This window comes from Ambystoma mexicanum, chromosome 4q, assembly GCF_040938575.1.
Source record: "Ambystoma mexicanum isolate Mex_15411 chromosome 4q, UKY_AmexF1_1, whole genome shotgun sequence".
In the NCBI taxonomy this organism is placed as follows: domain Eukaryota; kingdom Metazoa; phylum Chordata; class Amphibia; order Caudata; family Ambystomatidae; genus Ambystoma; species Ambystoma mexicanum.
Window position 1 is genome coordinate 1,010,273,234 of NC_090928.1, and position 19,046 is coordinate 1,010,292,279.

At 38.9% G+C, this 19,046-nt stretch overlaps 1 protein-coding gene across 1 annotated transcript in view; it reads right to left on the bottom strand.

Annotated features, from left to right (window-relative positions):
• USH2A (usherin) overlaps positions 1-19,046 on the bottom strand; it is a 4,817,015-nt gene that overhangs the window by 4,721,881 nt on the left and 76,088 nt on the right. The window contains exon 3 of the mRNA XM_069608572.1: positions 16,593-16,758. Coding sequence (XP_069464673.1) covers positions 16,593-16,758 — 166 coding nt within the window. The remainder of the gene's footprint in view (positions 1-16,592; positions 16,759-19,046) is intronic.

Consider the following 19,046-nt stretch of genomic DNA (forward strand, 5'->3'; position numbering starts at 1 on the left):
ATCCTCTCGAGTTCCAGCTGAGCAATTTTGAAACAAGCTAGAGGGACTTCCCCAGTTGTTTAAGGGAATCAATAGATTCTTGTAGCGACAAGGCTAACCGCCGCCAGTCCTGTTTTTCCAAATTGTCGTCAGATATCTGCCTTTCTTTGGCCACAGACTGCGAAGGAGAGTCCTTCACATAAGTATTATTAGTCTGCAGCCTATGATTATCTGGCAAAGTATGAACAAATTCGAAGATATCGAAGCCTCTGCATTGTAACTGCTCTGCCTCTTTTAGTAGCAGATTTCTAACCAGTGGTGATGGAATCACCAGTCGTACATAGTCTAATCTATGCCTATGTATGTAGTCTACTAGCTCTATGTCTGCAGAAGCAATCCGGCTTCAGTCCTTAATTTGACTCCGTAAGGATAATATGTAGGGCCTGTTTAAAGATATATTGCCAGAATCATTAAATAAGGTAGTCAGTATAAGCGCAGGTAAATCAGGACGTACCGGGTACTTTAGATCAGGCACCCTTACTTCCTGAAATTGCTCCATTCCCCCACCCTGATTACCCACATTCGGAGGATTAATGACCTGCTTACCTCTACCCAAGTCAGCACAATACTCCTCGTAGGACCCCACAGTCTTATTGTCAAGTGATTGCCCAGCCAGGAGTTGTATTGCTTCTTGTGAGTGCCTTTCTTTCAGGACCTTTATTATTGAGTGATATAACTTGTCATCCTTAGGAGCCTGCCCAGTTGCTATATCTTTGGGTATGCCAGAGGAACATATGTCATGCTCCGATTAATTATTGGTGGTAACCTTTGATTTAGAGGCATTACCAGTCAGTCCCGAAAGGACCTTCCAATCAGTGGAGCCTAGTCCCATATTTACCATACAACCACCCTGTTGCTCAGATAGATAGTTTGTAGTAGCCTTTAAATTAGAGGCAATGCCAGTCATTTCTGAGCAGACCTTCCAATCAGTATTACCTAGGCCCGTGTTTACCGTAATACCAACCTGACTCCTAACAGGTACCGAAATGCCCCCAAGCTCCCCCCCAGAGCTCTTCTTCCTCTCTGTCATGACTGTCCCATTGCTTACTGATTTGGTAAGGTCATCCCCCATCGGTTTAATAAGAGAATCTACAGTATTGGTATGAGTTGCTCTAGCATTAAAAATGTCAAACATATCAAATTGATTTTTTCTTTCATGATATCACAAAGAGCCAAATCCCCCTCTGTGTAAGCACTCTGTGTCAAATGATCTCTGTGCTTATTCAGATTCATTTGGGGTAGATATAAATTGAGCGTTTTTATCTTTATTTTGACTTTCTGTCTTCTGTTGTTTTTGACTCCTTTTTGCAAGCTGTATAATATTTTGTATTTTCAAGTTAAATTTTGTTTATTATATTTACTGATTGTTATAGATTTGGAGTGTGCTTTATGTTGATACACTGGCTATAGGTTTATCACAAGAATGTGATAAGCAGCCGGTCTAGATTTAAATCGAAATGTCATACTGAAAATTGTTACTAATAAAAGTAATTTATTTTTAGCAATTCTCTTTCAAAGGGGTTTGATTGGAACACTATTTATTGAGATCACAAAACTAGCACAAGCAACAGTACCATGGGCCCAATAAGTCTGAGAGTTTAAAGCAACCAACCTTCAGATTTTTACTCTAGAAAAAACAATTGTTTCATCTCCCTGTAATAAATATACAGTGAATGTGATGTCCCCCTTTACACCACTCAGCACACTACCATATTTAAATGCAGTGCCAGGGCTGTCTATTGATTCAATACATTTCCTTAAGCTGAATAACTGCATTTAATATGACCATTACAGCATATGTGCCAAATGGCCAATAAAACTTTGGCGTGTCTCATGCATTACTTGTTTACATACAATGTGCTAAATGAAACATACGCGGCCAGTGTTTGAATGGTGCAAAGTCCAATGTTCTTTTAGTTTGCCTAAAACTCGATATTGGGTGACAACAATGTGAACTCCGTTGTTGATGTCTGGAGTCCTCCCCCACCTGGGAATCTGAATATTGATGTGCCCCAGTTGTTGGTGTGATAGGTGGCACTGGCAGGTTTTCTTCTTGGGCTGTTGGTGTGATTGCCTAGCATGCACTATCCTCAATGTCTGGCATATTGTATGGTACATTCTATGTCTATGTTTAAACTTGTTTTTAGTTTGAGCATCATCTGGTGCATGATCTCCCAAATATGTCCTGTGTGTGGCCACCTTTCAACACAATCACCAATGGATCCTGCAGTCTGTGCCTATCCTGTGTGAAGTGGTGACTCACTGGGGTGCGTGACTGAAGGGGGTGTATTCATCTAGATACCATGCTTTTGGCCATTTCTTGCAATTGCTGAGGTGTACAACATTGGATGATTTGCAGTTGAATGTCCCAGATATATGAATTGTTTTGTTCTGCAGGGTTGCTATGGTAGATACAACGCTGATGTGTTGTCAGATTTTGCATCTCCAAACAATGCATGGGTAGGGCGTAGGGCATATTTGATATGATATGATAAGTTATTAATAGCGTGCTTAATACCCAGAGGTTTCTAAGCGCGGACCCGGGGATCAAACCTGTGGTGCTCCGTGAGCTCTTGCTTCAAAGGTGAGCACGTTGACCCAGATCTATCCTTCTGAGAGGTTTCCACTAGATTGTTCTTGATCTAGTGAAAATCTGTTTTTGCCAGGTGCAATGCCTGATTTATTGGTTTCTTGTATGCAAACATTGCTGTATGCCCTTATTAAACCTATTCTGTTTTTCTAGTTTAGGATTATTAATGACCAGCATGGGTATTAGATATATTGTTCAGCCGTCTCAAATTGTAACAGATGTCTCTGGGTATTTTATATGGACAACCAAATTCCCTATCAATTTGTCTGTCATGAGTATGGTTGATTTCAATGTTCCTCGTCACCCCCATTGGAACATATATTTTGGATACCGAATGGTCTGGCCACATATTATAATTGTGTGCAGCTAGAGTTGAGCCTAATGTTTTCACTACTGAGAGCCACCAACACCAGAATGTTTCAGGTTCTCTCTGCTACATGAGTGCTGCAAATAATTCACAGGGTCTTCTTAATGCATGACAGCTACATCCTTTCAGTTGCCTCAGAGTTGTTTTCAGTCTCTTGCCATCTCTCTGTGGCTCACCCACCACCATGAAAATCAGGCAATGTGTGCCTTCATGCTAAAACAGGCAATGACGGCCAATGTTCCCGTATAGATGCACAGTCAATATTTCCTGAAGTGGAGGGAAAGGAGTCAAAAGAGGATAGATACATGTGGCTGGCCCCAATGACTGTGGCTATGTGTCTCATTGTGCAACATTCTATATCATAAGAATCTCCAGACATGCTGGCAGATATGTCTTGCACTCTACCAGAGGAGAGTACATTGGGAGTGGGGTAGTGGCTGCAACATAGGTCTTGAGGGCACTTCATGCAACCGCTAAATGTGGTTATGCATTGGAAACCCAATGCATGACCCTCACTATGAATGCATGTATACAGCGTTTGGGCCTAGTGAGCCACACTAGGATAGTCTCCAAGGCCAATATCCAATCTATTTACTTTGCAAGCATACATTTAACTAAAGCTTTTGATAGTGTCAATAGAGAAAAATTCTGACAAAAGCTAGAAAGGTGGGCTCTCCATGGCCTTGTTAAACATTTGATCTTACTCCATTATGATACTTATTTGCAAGTTAGATTGAATCATGATGGGCTCCTTTCAAACATGATTAAAACTCATTTTGGTTAAAGCCAGGGATGTGTATTAGCTCTAGTTGTCATGGCCACAGACCCCAGAACACAAAGACCACACCATCTAGTGATGGGGGCAATGGATCACTTGACTCACTTATGTCCATTTGGGACTTATAAACACAGGGGCCCGGGATGGATTCAGTCCTTTTGCACCAGGCTCATATAGAGCTATGAGCAGGAACACTTTATTTCAGTGCAGGAGTGATTTTACTTTATTTCAGTGCAGGAGTACTTTAATTTTACAAGAACTTTCCAGGAGCTGAAAGCCTTTATTACAGAGAACATCCTCATGTGCTGACTCATCGGGTGTTGCAAGGTGTGGCAGGCGGGCTGAACCTGGTGGGCGTGGCTTAAGAAGCTCAGCTATATGCTGCTCCATCATTAAGGCCGGTGCTTCACATTACTGTGCACTCGCGTGCAACGTGGTGCTCACCGTCACTTGGACCAGTTTACTTACCTTTGAAACCAGAGGTTCTCCTGCATACTCACCTCCAGGAAACTGGTGCTTCATCGCTTTATCTGCAGACTCATCTATTGACATCCAATGAACTTGATCCCAACTCTGCAGCACCGCACCCCACATTCATTAACTTGGACACTGTGAAGAAGAAAGACAAGGTTAGAACATCCGTCCTAGGGCCTCGCCGCATTTGAACCCCGCGCGCCCCCTAGTTAACAATTTACCAGCTACTGTCCCACTGAAGCTTCGTTCCTCATTCCCTCCGGCTGTCGCCTTGAGCTCCGCAGCTTCTGCCGGGCTGGCAACATCACCTGCAAGGGAAGAAAGCAAAAGAGCAAACATCAAAAGTGGGACAGACAGCAATACAAGACAACAGATTTTACAATACAACAAAAACAGACGAGGAAAGACAAAGGCAAACAGGAACACTTACCTGATGTATAGTGGCTTAGTCGCAGCAGGACTGGATTACCATGTGCAAGGGACCAGTGAAGGAACTCGGTCCAGATCATACAAGCACCCCTGCCAGAAGCAGGACGGAGTGCTCACCAAAACTAATCAACAGGAGCAGTCCCAAGCAGCATCACCTATTACCACCAGTCACCACATAAGCGCAGAGGGTGAAGTCGGTCCTGAGCGACCTCACCCCGGGAGGGCTGCCACCATGCCCCAACACCTCTGCAGAGACCAGGTGAGCGTAACACTAACTCTGTTTAAAATCTATATCTCAGATTTAGGCGATCGTTTAAGGTTCCTTTCCTCCTAGGATTGGTCACATTCATCTGCAATGGTTACAATATGCAGATGACATAGTTACCTTTGACTACACACCAGTAGGACTGCAGTAGGACTGCAACCTGCTTTGACTAAATTGTCAAGCTTTCTCCTCGCTCATGATCTGGGTGCTGAATTATGTAATTCTTCTTAAAACATAATCCAAAGTTTGTTTGGTATTTGGATGGTGAGTACTTAGAGACTACTAATCATATTATCTACTTGGGGCTCCCACTATATAAGCGTCCTAAAGTAAATGCTGTGGAAGAACGCTTATGACTAAAGATTCCTATGGTCATTGATCAAATGAAAAAAATACATAGGGCCTCATTCCGAGTTGGGCGCAAAGGGATTACCGGCACTGGTAAAGACACCGGTGCCGGTAAACACTTTGCGCCCAATTCCGAGGTCCCTTAGCAGGTCCCTCCTTTGACGCCTGGTCTGACCAGGCGTTGTGGACGGGGCCCGTTAAGGGACTTTGGAGCCAATAACCGTACCACAATTTGCGTTACTGTTATTTGCTCCTTCCCCATTCCCATTGAGCCCTATGGGGGCTGAAATGGGAATGGGGAATGGTTTTGTCAATGGGGACTTACCGGTCCCTCCAAGCTCCCCATTGCACCAAGCCAGAGGCGGTACCGGTATGGGAGGCAGCCATGGAGCTAATTGCTCCATGGCTACCACCATACTCGGAATGAGGCCCATAGTATATTTGTAGGATTCTCACATAATACATAATAAGTATGCCAGATTCTCATATATAAATCTATGGTTCCATGTCATTTCATCGCAGGATGTTTTTTCGCTGGGTTTTTTACCGCAATTTTTTTTTTTACGGCAAAACCATCAAATTGTTTTACAATTATTTTTGGAGGGTCTCCCCTCACACCCCCATTTTCTTTCATTTGTATTTATTCCCAAACACCCACACCCCATATATATATATAATTTACTAACCCCCCTAAAAAAAATTGATAGGATTTTGTTCCCCAAAAAATTCATGGAAAAAAAACCTGCGAAAAAACATCCTGCGATGAAAGGACGTCGTACCAAATCTATACAAGCAGAAAGTGATCTGTGGTTTGTTGTATGGTTAGGAAGTCACATTAATATCTGATGGGTGATTTCTGAGTTCATTAGAGGGCACAATTTGGAGAAGAGTGTAACATCTTCCCCAAGGAGTACCAGTTAGCATCATCCATTACGAATTAGGGCTAACATCGCTTGTGGCGTATGTGAGATAGCAAGCTTTATAAACAAAGATATTATGTTCTATTGAGAACATCTTATATGAAGATCTACATTGTATTTTGGATCAAAACGGATCAAAGGCCCTTTCAAAATTTGACTCAAGTTGTAATGGTTTCCTGGATGATGTGGAGGTGGACTTGCCTTTCTTCCTGGAAAAACTGTTAAAAACTAAAAAAAAGCATTGTGGAATTTGCAAATGCATCAATACTTGTGGTATAACACATAAATATAAAATGATCTCAAGCAATTGCTAATCCAGAAATAAAGATAGGTAGTATACCACCTTATCAATACAATTTCCAGGAAAAAGGTAGAGAGCAACATATCTGAGTATGCAATTTAATCTCTGTCCAACTTTGGAAATGGTAGGTTCCAGAAAGAACTGGACACATGCCCAATGTATTTGCAGGTTTTCTAATGATTTGTCTACAGTAGAGACTCTGGGCCAAATACTTTTGTGTTGTAGTAATTTTCCTAACAATAGAGTGCATCGTTTAGAGCATTTTGTGTATTTGTTAAAGCCATCTTCTTCTGAACAGTTCTGGAAAAGTATCATGTCAGTCAACTGAATCTTGCTCTCCACAGCAGCAGTAACATGTGTCTATATCCTTTCAACAGAAAATATAAACAATTTTAATTGAGTTTAAGAAACATTTTCACTGAATTCTATTGTTTTTGTTCCTAAATGTTAGTACTCAAGTACTAGATTAATTTTCTAAATTGTGTATATGGATATATTTACATAGCACATACACTTACATTGACTAAAGCGAACTAAAGTGCTCTCTCTGATCAGTTTAAGGAGCAACCACAAAGGGCTAATCCAGTCATCGTCTGAACTTTTACCAGCTACCGCTAGAGGTGTTAGATGTAGGGGAGGTTTCTTGGCTGCAAAGAAACTCAAGAGGCTGTAAATGATCATTATATTATTTTGCCATTCAGAACTCACAATGCAATTTAGTGAAACTAATTATAATTACCAAATTAGATTCTTAACATTTGTGCATGCACAACCATTGTGTCTGCATTGGTGTAGAATGAATTAAAATTTCTCAAATGTATTACTTCTTATGGACCCCTGATATACTTTAATGGAACAGCGAGACAGTACTATAGCACATAATCCTGAAATAAAAGGAAAGTAGTCATATCAAAAACGCACTATTAGCAGCTTTTTTCTTTAAAACACGTATTTATAAAAACATGGTCTCAGAGTATTTGAAATCCTATGTATGGGTGTTTGAAGGGCTTCATTTGAAAGTTAATGCTTTGGTTCAGAAATCAGACTGCAGTTGGTGGCAATCCAAGAGCCCTATGTACAGTCATCCTGTGAGATGATTTTATAAGAAGTCTAAGAAAACAAAATATAGTCCAAATAATTCACAATGAATCAAAACAAAATTTTCATTAGGTGCTCTCATATGTAAAATGCATAAAATGCGGCGTTCACCAAAGCAAGTACCTGTAAGTACCATTTGGCCACGTTCCTGCCGTGCTCCAGAAACTTGAATCAAGGACTGCTGCATCTACGTTTACTGTAGACTGCTTTTGGGCACTGCTTTACCCATATGGTAAACTTTGCATATACTCAACTTGCAAACTGTGCTGGATTCAAGAATACCCATACTTTTGTTTGTTTGTTTCAGGCTTACCACCCGGCTTGTCATGCCCTCTGGGAGCCATGAATATAAAATCTTGAACGCGTGTGCACCGAAGCAAGTACCTGTAAGTACCGCTTGGCCGCTTTGCCGCACATGTTGCGTCTTTGCGAATACGAGTGGTGCTTCCCAGTAATTTGCAGTTTCTAGGTGGGTAATCTTTAATAAAGATCTCCTCAGCAGGAAATTTGAAATGAAACAATGCCTATTTTTGTTGAAATCTGGCATGCTTCCAATCACTTCAGCGTGCTTGAATTCCGACATAACAATACTAACAAATACGTCGGACTGCACGCGGAAGAGAAGCCGGAGATGTTCAACGCCTTTCTCAAGGAAAAACAAACTCAGCACATGCCCAACAAACAAAATCGTAAAGCAAAAGGACATCCGCTCTTTTTATCATGACTCAAATCACTCTGGAACTCCTGCGATAGATAAAAGAACCCCGTTTTTACCAACATCAACATGCACAGATAAAATTCCCGCACTGGAACATACAGGAAATAAATCTGTGGGTACTCCTAATGCCGATTTGAAAGAAAAACAAGATCCTGCTGCTTGTGCTGCACGAAATGCACTGGTAAGAAGTGACCCTAAATCTCCTCTCACCACCTTTGCAAATGAGAACATGTCTCTTACAGACATCGTTTTACTCCGCAATGTTTTAACTGCTCCCCCAGCTGCAACTGTAGAAAAACAAAGAGCTAATGCTCCAACAGAACCAGCCTTGATTGACAATGATTCGGATGAGTCATGTTTTTCTTCTCATATGCTTTCTGAAAATCTTTCGAGATCGCCTGATTTATTTCTTGACACCAGTCACTCTAATTCTGTCTTTGCACTGTCCTTTGCCGCCCCGACCCCTCAAAAACCGCAGCAAAAGAACCCCAATTCCGAATCGACTGGTAACGAGAATCAGTAAATGGATTAATTGAGATTGCATTAAATTCACTGAACTCTGCCATCCATTCAATGGCAAAGCTCTTCGAGTCATCACACAACAAACTATCTCAACAGACCAAATCAATCAAATTCTGCTTTGGCAGCAGACAATTTCCAAAACTTTGAGCCTTCTAATACTCTCACTTGTAATAAGTAATCCATAGTTTTGGTCTCTTCCCAAACAGAGTTACAAGAGATAGAGTGTAATATATGTAAGCAAGTTACATTGTCAGTGCCTTATATCCCTGAGGTCATAACTGATTTAACTTCTATGAACACAAAAATAAACAATCAGAAACTAACTGGAAAAAAACAACTGCAGAAAGTACATCACTGGTAAAACCAAACTATTCTTTGTTTTCTACAGGGAGTGCACATGTAGAGGCTGTAAAACTCAATGTGAAAAGATCAAAGGTCGCCCGGAAGAAAATATCACAAAATATAAAACAAATTTAAACAAACTCTTCCTCGCAGACCAAACAATTTATTAAACAGTTACATCAACCTATAACGGTAGCTGTCCTTGCTTCGAAAGTGATAACCAAGAAATATATGCTCCAGGCGCAAAACAAGAAGAATAGTGCACCACTAAATAAGAATGATAACGTAACAGCTTATGGTCCTCTAGATGCACTAGTGGAAGCGGTTACAGGTGCGTCCGCTGACAAAGGGGACTGTCAATTCATTGCGCAGACTCCAAAAAAAAGAAATTATTACACAGTTCACAGAAAGATAACACTACTATAGATAAAGGTCTTACCGTTAATCATCGAAGTGAGATTAGACATGTAGTGGACGAATACATGGCTGCCCAGCCGGCACAGAAATGTCCTCAAATGTGGTTGAGCGACATGAAAACGCAAACTGTAATCGCAACTGCATCAGAGGACGACCATCACAATGTTAGACATACTCAATGGCTACATCCGGATATGGTAAACAAAGCATTGGACAAAAGAAAACGGGAAATAGACTCTAATGAAGAATTAAATGCATGTAACTAAAAGATTCCTGTACCTCAATACTTGACAGGTTCTGAAATAAAAGAATTGATAGAGTCGACAATTTCTCAAGTCTTAGAGGGGAGACCTTCAACAAGTGAGCCGCCTAAGATATTGCAACTTGTCCCATTGTCAATTAAAAAGCTGCAGAGTTTAAAAACAAAACGTCCAGCCGTACACTCTCTCACTATGACGTGTCGTCCTGCCCCTGCAATTCAATACAACCTGAATCGAACATTGGTTCTGACAATCTTCACCGCAATGCCTGCTCTTGATGACATTGGCACAATAGACATCAAGCAGGTTGAATTTATTGACGAGATTAATAGGACATCTGTAGTTCTGTGGATAAACTCCAGAGTGGTTTTAAACATTATCTGGGCAGTCAAATCGCAGCTCTATGATGTGGGATTCGTCATTCTTGCAGGACCAAACCAAACATACAATAGATCTAATAATTTAGCAAATCCCTCTAATAATTTGACAAATTCCATCATCAAAAAACAACCACCATCTATTGGATCCTGTACTTGTAGCCAGAGATGTAATCAACACTAGCTGACTTATCTGAGGAGTGAAGCATTTTCACTAGTTAGCTGGAACTCAAGGAGGTTTTAAACACTTGTTAAACAACAAAACCTCAACTCCAGAATCTCATGACATTGTTATGCTTCAGGAAACTTGGCTTATGCGCCTACCGTCCTGGAACAACTTTCACATACATTTGGTTCCAGCTAACAATGCTCTGCGTGGCAGGCCCAGCTCTGGACTTCTAATTGCCATCAAGCAGAGCTCGCTTATTCGATCCGAAAACTGGATCTCGTCTAACCCTTACATATAAATGATAAAACTGCACTGGAATAAGACATCACATGCACTCATTAATGTATTAATGTATACTGGAACCCTGATGGAATATCTGATGATGAGTTCCTGGAAGCAATGAATGATACATTAGATTTTGTATCTCGTGACCTCAGTATCAGTCACATAATAATAGCGGGCGATTTGAATTTACACTGTCTAGAGACAAACTCAGTGCACACATGCACTCGCTTGGCATAGTGGTTACACCTTGTTAAATCAAGGTAAATGGTTCATTTTCATCAGACATTCCTCCAAGACCTACTTGGCGTAGAGGAACTAGTGCCGGGATTATAGACTACATCTATGTAGATCTGGCATTTATGTCCCAAATAACACACTTTCAAGTCAATCATACTGATATGAGTGATCACGACATGTTAAACATGAAATGGTCACCTAAAGGCCTTTTAAGAAAAACAGAAAGTGACTATATACATGGCAAGGTAACTTTAAATACAGCTCGTAATAGATTGTTTTGTACTGAAGCATCTTTGAAGGAATTTAGTGATCATTATGCCTCACAATTAAATCAACTTAAAGACAAGAGGCGGACAAGATAACATGGTTTATACTACTCTTATGCAACTGTTTCAACCAAATTCCACTTATCACTGGAGTAAACAAATGCCCACCCTGCACACTTTTAGTTATGAAATCAAAGCAATGAAAACTCAATTGCACCAGGAAAAACGTAACGCCTCAAAACTTCCATCTGAACTGAGAGCTATTACTCTAACACACATCCAAACCAAAATATAAGAACTGGTTACGGGGTCAAAAATCATCAGTCAACCAAAATGATGGAATCTGTATGTTAAGAAAATTGTGCAAAAATGCCTCGCAAATTTGGTCTATTATAAATCAATCTACAGCTAGTCATCAAACAGCTTTACAATCAAATTGTGTCAAGGAACAAGACTGGATTGACCATTATACAAACATGTATTCCCAGTCTTGTGAACCAGCGTGTGTTGATCTCTCTCCCAAGCCTGCAGATTTCCATCTGAAATTTGATAGAGATGATGTATTGCACTTTATATATAAGGCCAGTTGGTCGAGAGATCCCGGCCCGGACGGGTTGTCCAATCTGGCCCTGAAACAATATCCCAAAATTTGGGCAGACATTTTATTAAACATGTTTAATAAAATAAATCAGACTCAAATAATTCCACAATCTTGGAAACACTTTATTACCATCCCATTATATAAAAAGGGCGATCGTGAGACACCAGCAAGTTACAGGACAATTACCTTGCTAGACGCCCCAGGCAAGATATTTAGCTGCATCATTTTGAAAGAACTAAATAATTGGTCAGCTATGAATCTTAAAAGAGACCCATTGCAGTCAGGTTTTGTAACTGGCCTGGGCACAGCTCTAAACATGATTACTCTAAACATGTTGAAATCATAAAGTGTGATCCGGAAACAACCTCTTAACATAGCTTTCTTCGATTTCTGGATGGCATTTGACTCCATAGATAGGAATTAACTATATGTAAAATTACAACGTTATGGTTGTCCGTCATCTCTATTAGCCCTAATAAAACTTCATACTGATACAATTATGCGGGTGCACTTAATGACAGAAGGGTTACTCTCAGACTCATTTAAAACTTATCATGGCCTGAAACAGGGTTGTATAATGGCCTCAATTTTGTGTAATTTGTTCATTTTGGATATTGGAGAATATTTTCTATCTACTACATCTGATGCCCCAAAACATGGGAACCAGCATATAGCATAGTTGCTATATGCTGATGACCTAGTTCTCTTATCTCAGACTCCCAAGGGATTACAAAACTTATTGAACTATCTTTCAAAGTATGTTGAAACAAATAATCTGACTGTGAACTTAGATAAGACACACATTTTAGTATGTAAAAAAACATAAAGAAGCAAGCCTCCAATTATAAATGGAATTTGCAAAATGTGGAGCTAATGATTGTGTCGGAATATAAATACTTGGGAAGGACTATACAAAATTGCATGTCTAACTCATTCTATTTGAGAAATTTGGACAATAGGTTCACATCCTTGATCTCACAGGCATGCATTTTAGTTTTCAAATATGGGAAATTTTCATACAAACACATAATGTTATTTAATGAACAAAAAGTTGTCCCAGTATTGATATATGGAGTTGAATCCATGCTATGTAATCAGCAACAAATCTGGAACAATCTGGAAGCATGTTTTTGGAAAAGGTTTTAAGATTGCCAAATTGTACCCCAATGCCGATTTTGCATTTTGAACTGGGTTTACTTTCCCTGTCAGTCCATGTTTTATGGAGAACGTGTAGTCTGTTTCGAAAGTGTTTGCTAGGACTAGAATCAAATAACCTCCTAAGTGTTGTAGCCCATTATTTGATTGTCTCAACCCATTCATTTCATCTAAAATGGCGTGACAGTGTTTGTTTTATTATTTATAATGTGCCCCAGACCCGGGGGTAATAGGGCGCAGCAGTACAGGATATGCGAGGCATAGGTTACATAGTTAGGTAGTTGCCCATATAATTAACAATATACACAAGTTGTATCACTGGTACAGAGAATTATATAAAGAAAATTATATACAGAAAATTAAACAGTTTGCAGGAAGTATATCATTTACAGAATCTTAAACATTTTCCAGGAAGTATATCATCAGTATAGCGGGGGTAAGTAGTGCTGGCTAGCTGATCAATTGTTTCAGGTGGTTAATGTAATTAGATCTGAATTTCGAGTAGGATTTCTCCTCGCGTATAGCGTGTAAAATGCTATGTCAGAAGCGGACATGACCTAATCTCTTTTGGTAGAGAACCCTATGTGAGCCAAAGCAAAATTGTATCAATGTGACTGGATACGTAATTGGGAAAAATGTCTATTATATAAAAAGTTTGACACATTCACATTTTAAAAAGGACTTCATATGTCAGACTATTTATTGAAATGTCCATTGCCACAAATTAGTAATAAATACCTACGTTTTAGATTAAATTTGTGGCATACAAGAGACATTTTGGCTTAGAGAAATGTAATACCAAAGGAAATTAACTTCTGTCACTACTGTAACAATATTTTGGAAAAAGAAACACTGCAACACTTAGTGGTAAATTGTCCAGAATTGAGTTTTCAATGAAAATTATATTTCGATAATTTATTTTATTTATATACACCAATTGAAAGGGACAAAATATGGCAGCTTATCTTCTCTAGTACAAGGTTTGTTGTTAGGAAAGCTATAGTACATTTTCTTGATCTATTAATTCCAGGTGTGACCACTGATGGAAGGAAATAGTTTTAAAGAAGCCTGCAAAACAAAAAATGATATAAATGAAGAAAAATGGCATAATTTTATCAGTGAGGATGGAATTTATAGATCAATAGAAACCCAATAGAAAGAATACTCTGATGTTTTCTACATATCCTTGTACTAAGAAGTGTTTTAAATTGGAAATCTTAAGAAGTATGCAAATCTGTATCGATGAGATTTTAAATGTTTGGTGTAAATAATTCTGTAAATTTGAAAGGTTCATTTCGTTAGCCAATCCAAAAAAATAATAAAGCATAGTCTAAAGAAAACTTCAAACAGATAAACATGCATATATGGGAAATATGTATAGTTGAGTCACTAAAGTGCATTTATTTCCTGGAGGGTGACTGTTCCTCTTTGCATGACTAGATCTCAATTACAACCTCTGCTGAATATCATTTATTTAAACCTGCATTCAAATAGATTTTCTTGAATCAATATATTGTACTCCACAGTCAATATAAACATTAACTCACACTGCACCACAATTTTATATTGTATCACCTACATCACCTACATCACAGCTATATTTAAAGAGTGTCCTGTGGTTCAAAGTGAGTTGAGGGTTAAGACATAGTGTGATGGACTTTGTTTGGACTCAGGTTTGTATCATCCAAAATACTTTTAAAACACACACACTCACACACACACAAACAAATTGATAATCACCTGAAAAAATAAAGTCACCTCTGGAAATGTCTTAATCCGTGTGATCATGTGTGAACAAATGAATCCAAAAGAAGAAATTTGGAATTGGTAAAATGGAAAGCTATTGCATAATGGGCCAACTTCAAGTACAACACATGAGACAGCAGAGCCGTATCAGGAAAGTTGTGGAATATCTCAAGATGCTTTATGTTAGCTTCTACTAAACAGCATTGTGGCATTTTGAATGTGTTTATATTCAGCAACAGATCAATTAATTGATTCAATTTTCCTTCATTGCATTTCAGGTGATGTTGACATGAAATTGACAAAACACCAATGCTTGCTTAACAAAAAAGAAAACAACAACAACAGCACAGACTTTTAGTCATATCTCCTTATGCATGTTTTTCAATAAACACAAGACTTAAAACCATCAGAAATGGCAATACAGTTAAACATTAACAGATCAAATTATCCAGCAAAGTAAACTTTATCCACTTCTGCAGACTATTAACCTGACACAAATTACGTGACTATGCCTTTGCCTACAGATAGGAAAAAGTGAACTGTAGCCACATAGATGTCTCAATATCTTGCGATTTCAAAGTTTGATTATAAGCATGAAAGGACAACTGGAAGATGTTACATATGCTCTGTTTAGACATGGATTAACAATACCTTTACCAGTAAGAGTGTGAGCATGACCTAAGGGCTGGTGCACATTTATTGATCAATAAACCAATATTCTACTAATAAGACACTTAGCACTAGTTTCTTGCAACTGTCACTAAAATGGCACAGATGAGCCAGATCCGAAAAACAATCACCTTATTTACAGCTAATGCAAATTAAAAAAAATGTTTTCTTTCTCCAGGAATGAAAATCAAAATCTCTTCATGTAGGTTTCAAGATATTACTACCAGTAAAAACAAATTACAATTTTGTAACATCGGTGCTGCATTCACAAGGTCAGACTCATTTGGTCTTTGCAATATGTATAATAGAGAAGTACAATGATTGTCTTACTATGGCTAATTTGAAAGGTAACTGAGCTGTATTAATCACATCTAACCACAAACTAGCTGTAAGTTTGAAATGCAGATGTAATGATACGTTTCCTACTCATATTGATTTAGTCCAAAGAGGATGACTATTAAATACATTGTATTTGGGGTTTTATATAGGACACGCCCATCTAAGAAGCACTGTGCAGAGCACGGAGGGTAATGTATGAGGTAAGGAAGTTTCAGTATGTGGCATGGAACGCTCCAGCCATGGTGGGAGATGTGATTCTGGAACACAGGAAACTTTGGAGGCATAAAGGTATTGACTGGAAAGAAAGGTCTGTAGTTTCTTCTTGAACTGCAAAAACATTGGTATGCTCTGGATTGACTCCAGGATGGTGTTCCGGTAGGAAGGGGTCTAGATTTCTGAATGGTTAGCGATATTTAGGTCATGCAATAATTTTGAGAAGAATTGTGACATTGTATTATTTACAGTAGTGAGGATGCAGTGGGTGTTGAAGCACTTCACAATTGGGTATTGACATTCAGGCCTACAGCAAAGCAAGTGAAGGCCCCTAGCGTCCAGACAGCTTCCTCTTTTTGTAATTTGTGTACGCAAGGAAGGTTTTTATGTGTAGAGAATCCCCAGCTTGATCCTCCACAGCTGGATTGTTTTAATATAGGATCTGGGTCCCATGCTTATGATCTTTGCCCAAAGAAGAAAGCATATGTTAAGTAAAATCCTATAAGGATGCCGATTTGATAAAATAATTGGCAATGAAGTGAGTCCTTTGTGTGACTTTTTCTGACTTCTGAAACATGTTCACTTCTGCATTTTAAAAAGTTATTGATGAAATATCAAAGCGGTTTGTGTGAATCCAAACAATATTTGCTGGTTCTCGTTCACTTACCTGCACAGTAAGGTGAATCCATTGATGAACAGTAGTTCTTCCCTGAGTTAGCACTCTTATTGACTGCTGCAGTCCTTTTACTGTCCGGTAATTAACCACAGTCTCCTTTTCTGAGATTGTGAGCTTGAAAAGGGAATTTCCATCTGCTGCTTTCTCGACAATACACCTTTGGAAACAAAACAACAGTAGAATACAATATTTTAGATACCATAATTCTGAGCAAATCCATCTACATTTAAGGCCATAATGACAGCACAAGCTCTGCAAACTTCTGCAATATTACTTTTTTCTGTAGATGTCTTGTGATTGTATGCAGGTTTATTTTACTTGGATAAAAGTTGGAGCGTGTTAAATAACACTTATTAATTCCCTTGCATGTTATTTTTTAATTTTATTTTAAATCCAACAGCTCTCTACTTTCCACCACATCATTCACTTTCAATTTTGGCTTAGGAGAGTCACAAGCCAAAATGTGCCAAATGTTACCATATCATTCTAGAGAAGCTGAGTACATACACTGATTAAAAACTGCATTTGAAAGCATTACAATTGGGTGCTTTCTTCATCCTTATGATGAAGTGATCTGCTGCATCTGGCTGTCTGATCCAGCGCAATCATACATATTCATTTACTTGTGTAGATTGCATGGTAAGGAAACAACAGGCACAATGGGAAGAGCATTGCAATTCAGTTCAAGCAAGGCAGATACAGTGGTCCACGCGAGCTGTAAATCAGAGCAAGACGGAAAGCATCAGATCACCCCACTCACAACCTGCCTGTTTCCCCAGGTCTTGATGTAGTCGCATGTGTAAAATGAATGTATGGCCTACTGTAAAAGGCTGCAGATTGTTGGGAATTCCAATTCAAATAAAATATGCATAGCAAGGTGCCATGTTCAAAACAAACATGTAAACTACGGCCTGCACCCAGCAGTTGGAAAACATACGTTTTTGTGACGTTTGGCAGAAAAGCATTTCCAAAGACAAACAAAGCATTCTGCAACTTTTATTAAAATGTAGACCTGTTCACTCCGAGGTGCAAATAATAATATTGTAAAGTGACAAGGACAACCAAATATGCTTGTTCAACTGATTTTTCCTTTACAGAAAAGAAGAGTTTGATTAGGAAAACCTACTGATGTTGGAAATATGGACCTTTAATATGAGTGTGATAAGCCAATACAATAGGTAAACTGCCATGTTGGGTGATAATGGAAATGAAGGGTAAACAAGAACAGGTGCATTTAAAAGGCAATTGAGGATGAGATCAAATTCATATGATGGGAGGACTAAACTCTGACATCTGATATTCTGTTCAAATCAATTGTCCCCAAGTAATACAACAGACTGATCTGCCTTGTCCTCTCAAAGAGATACAATTTGTCTGGAACTCTGCAATAAAGATAATGATGGTCTCTGGGATAAAGTCACTAGGTGGCCGAATTTGAAATTAATTCTAGGGGGGGGGGGTTATGGGCTGCATCTGTGTGTAGTGGCCTTATCTTTTTAAAAGAATAACAGGAGTTCAGAATGACCAGTGGATCAGTGTTCTTCAATGTGCTATTTAAATCTCCCAGACATTCCTGAAGTAAGAAAAAAGATACCTGGATAAACAAAATGTTTATCTAGAATCTGTAAGACCCAAGAAGCATTCCAAGAGGGGCAGGAATGAGATCATAAAACACCCAAAAGCTTCAAACCTCAAAGACTGTACCGCTGCAAATCTGAAGTTATAAAAACATGTTAGCCTTAACTTACAGCCAAATTACTAAAAACACCAGATTCTCTATAATTAACTGACCCAATTCTGATGCCCTGTAATGTTTTGGATAAAGAAAAAATGCTATTTTGTATTCATATTTCTGGTGATATCTCCCAACCAGAATGGTGCAGTAAGCTAAAGCTGTATTATTTTGTAAAGCGTTCAGTTGGGAAATGTCTATTAGATGGACCAATAATAATTATTTTAATGTGTTTTTTAAGTATGCCATCTAGGAGAATTTTCATTTTGTGCCACAGAAAAGGTGCACATCAGAGATTCATATATAATAGCATTTGCAGGGATGATCCTGTTGCTTTGAGATGGAAACGTTTTCTGCAGAAAAGTATAGACACATTGTAAGCCACAATATGTAGTCATAAACCAATTATGCTATCATGATGAAAATGTTGTTGTTTGATTCGTGCAAGAAAGAGCAATCTAGTGAGCTCATCATTAAAGTGGTGGTATGTGTGCAATTTACTATTACAGAATGTTGCAATGTTCAATGCAAGACATCACTGAGATGCCATCACATCAAATTGGAGGGAAACTGGCTATAGATGTAACTTCAACTCCCATCAGACTGTCCTCTTCAGTAATATGCCCACTGACCATGGGGAGGTATGTCTACCATGATGTTACTTTTGGAACACTATCCAATCACATACATTGACCAATTAGATTGACAAAATT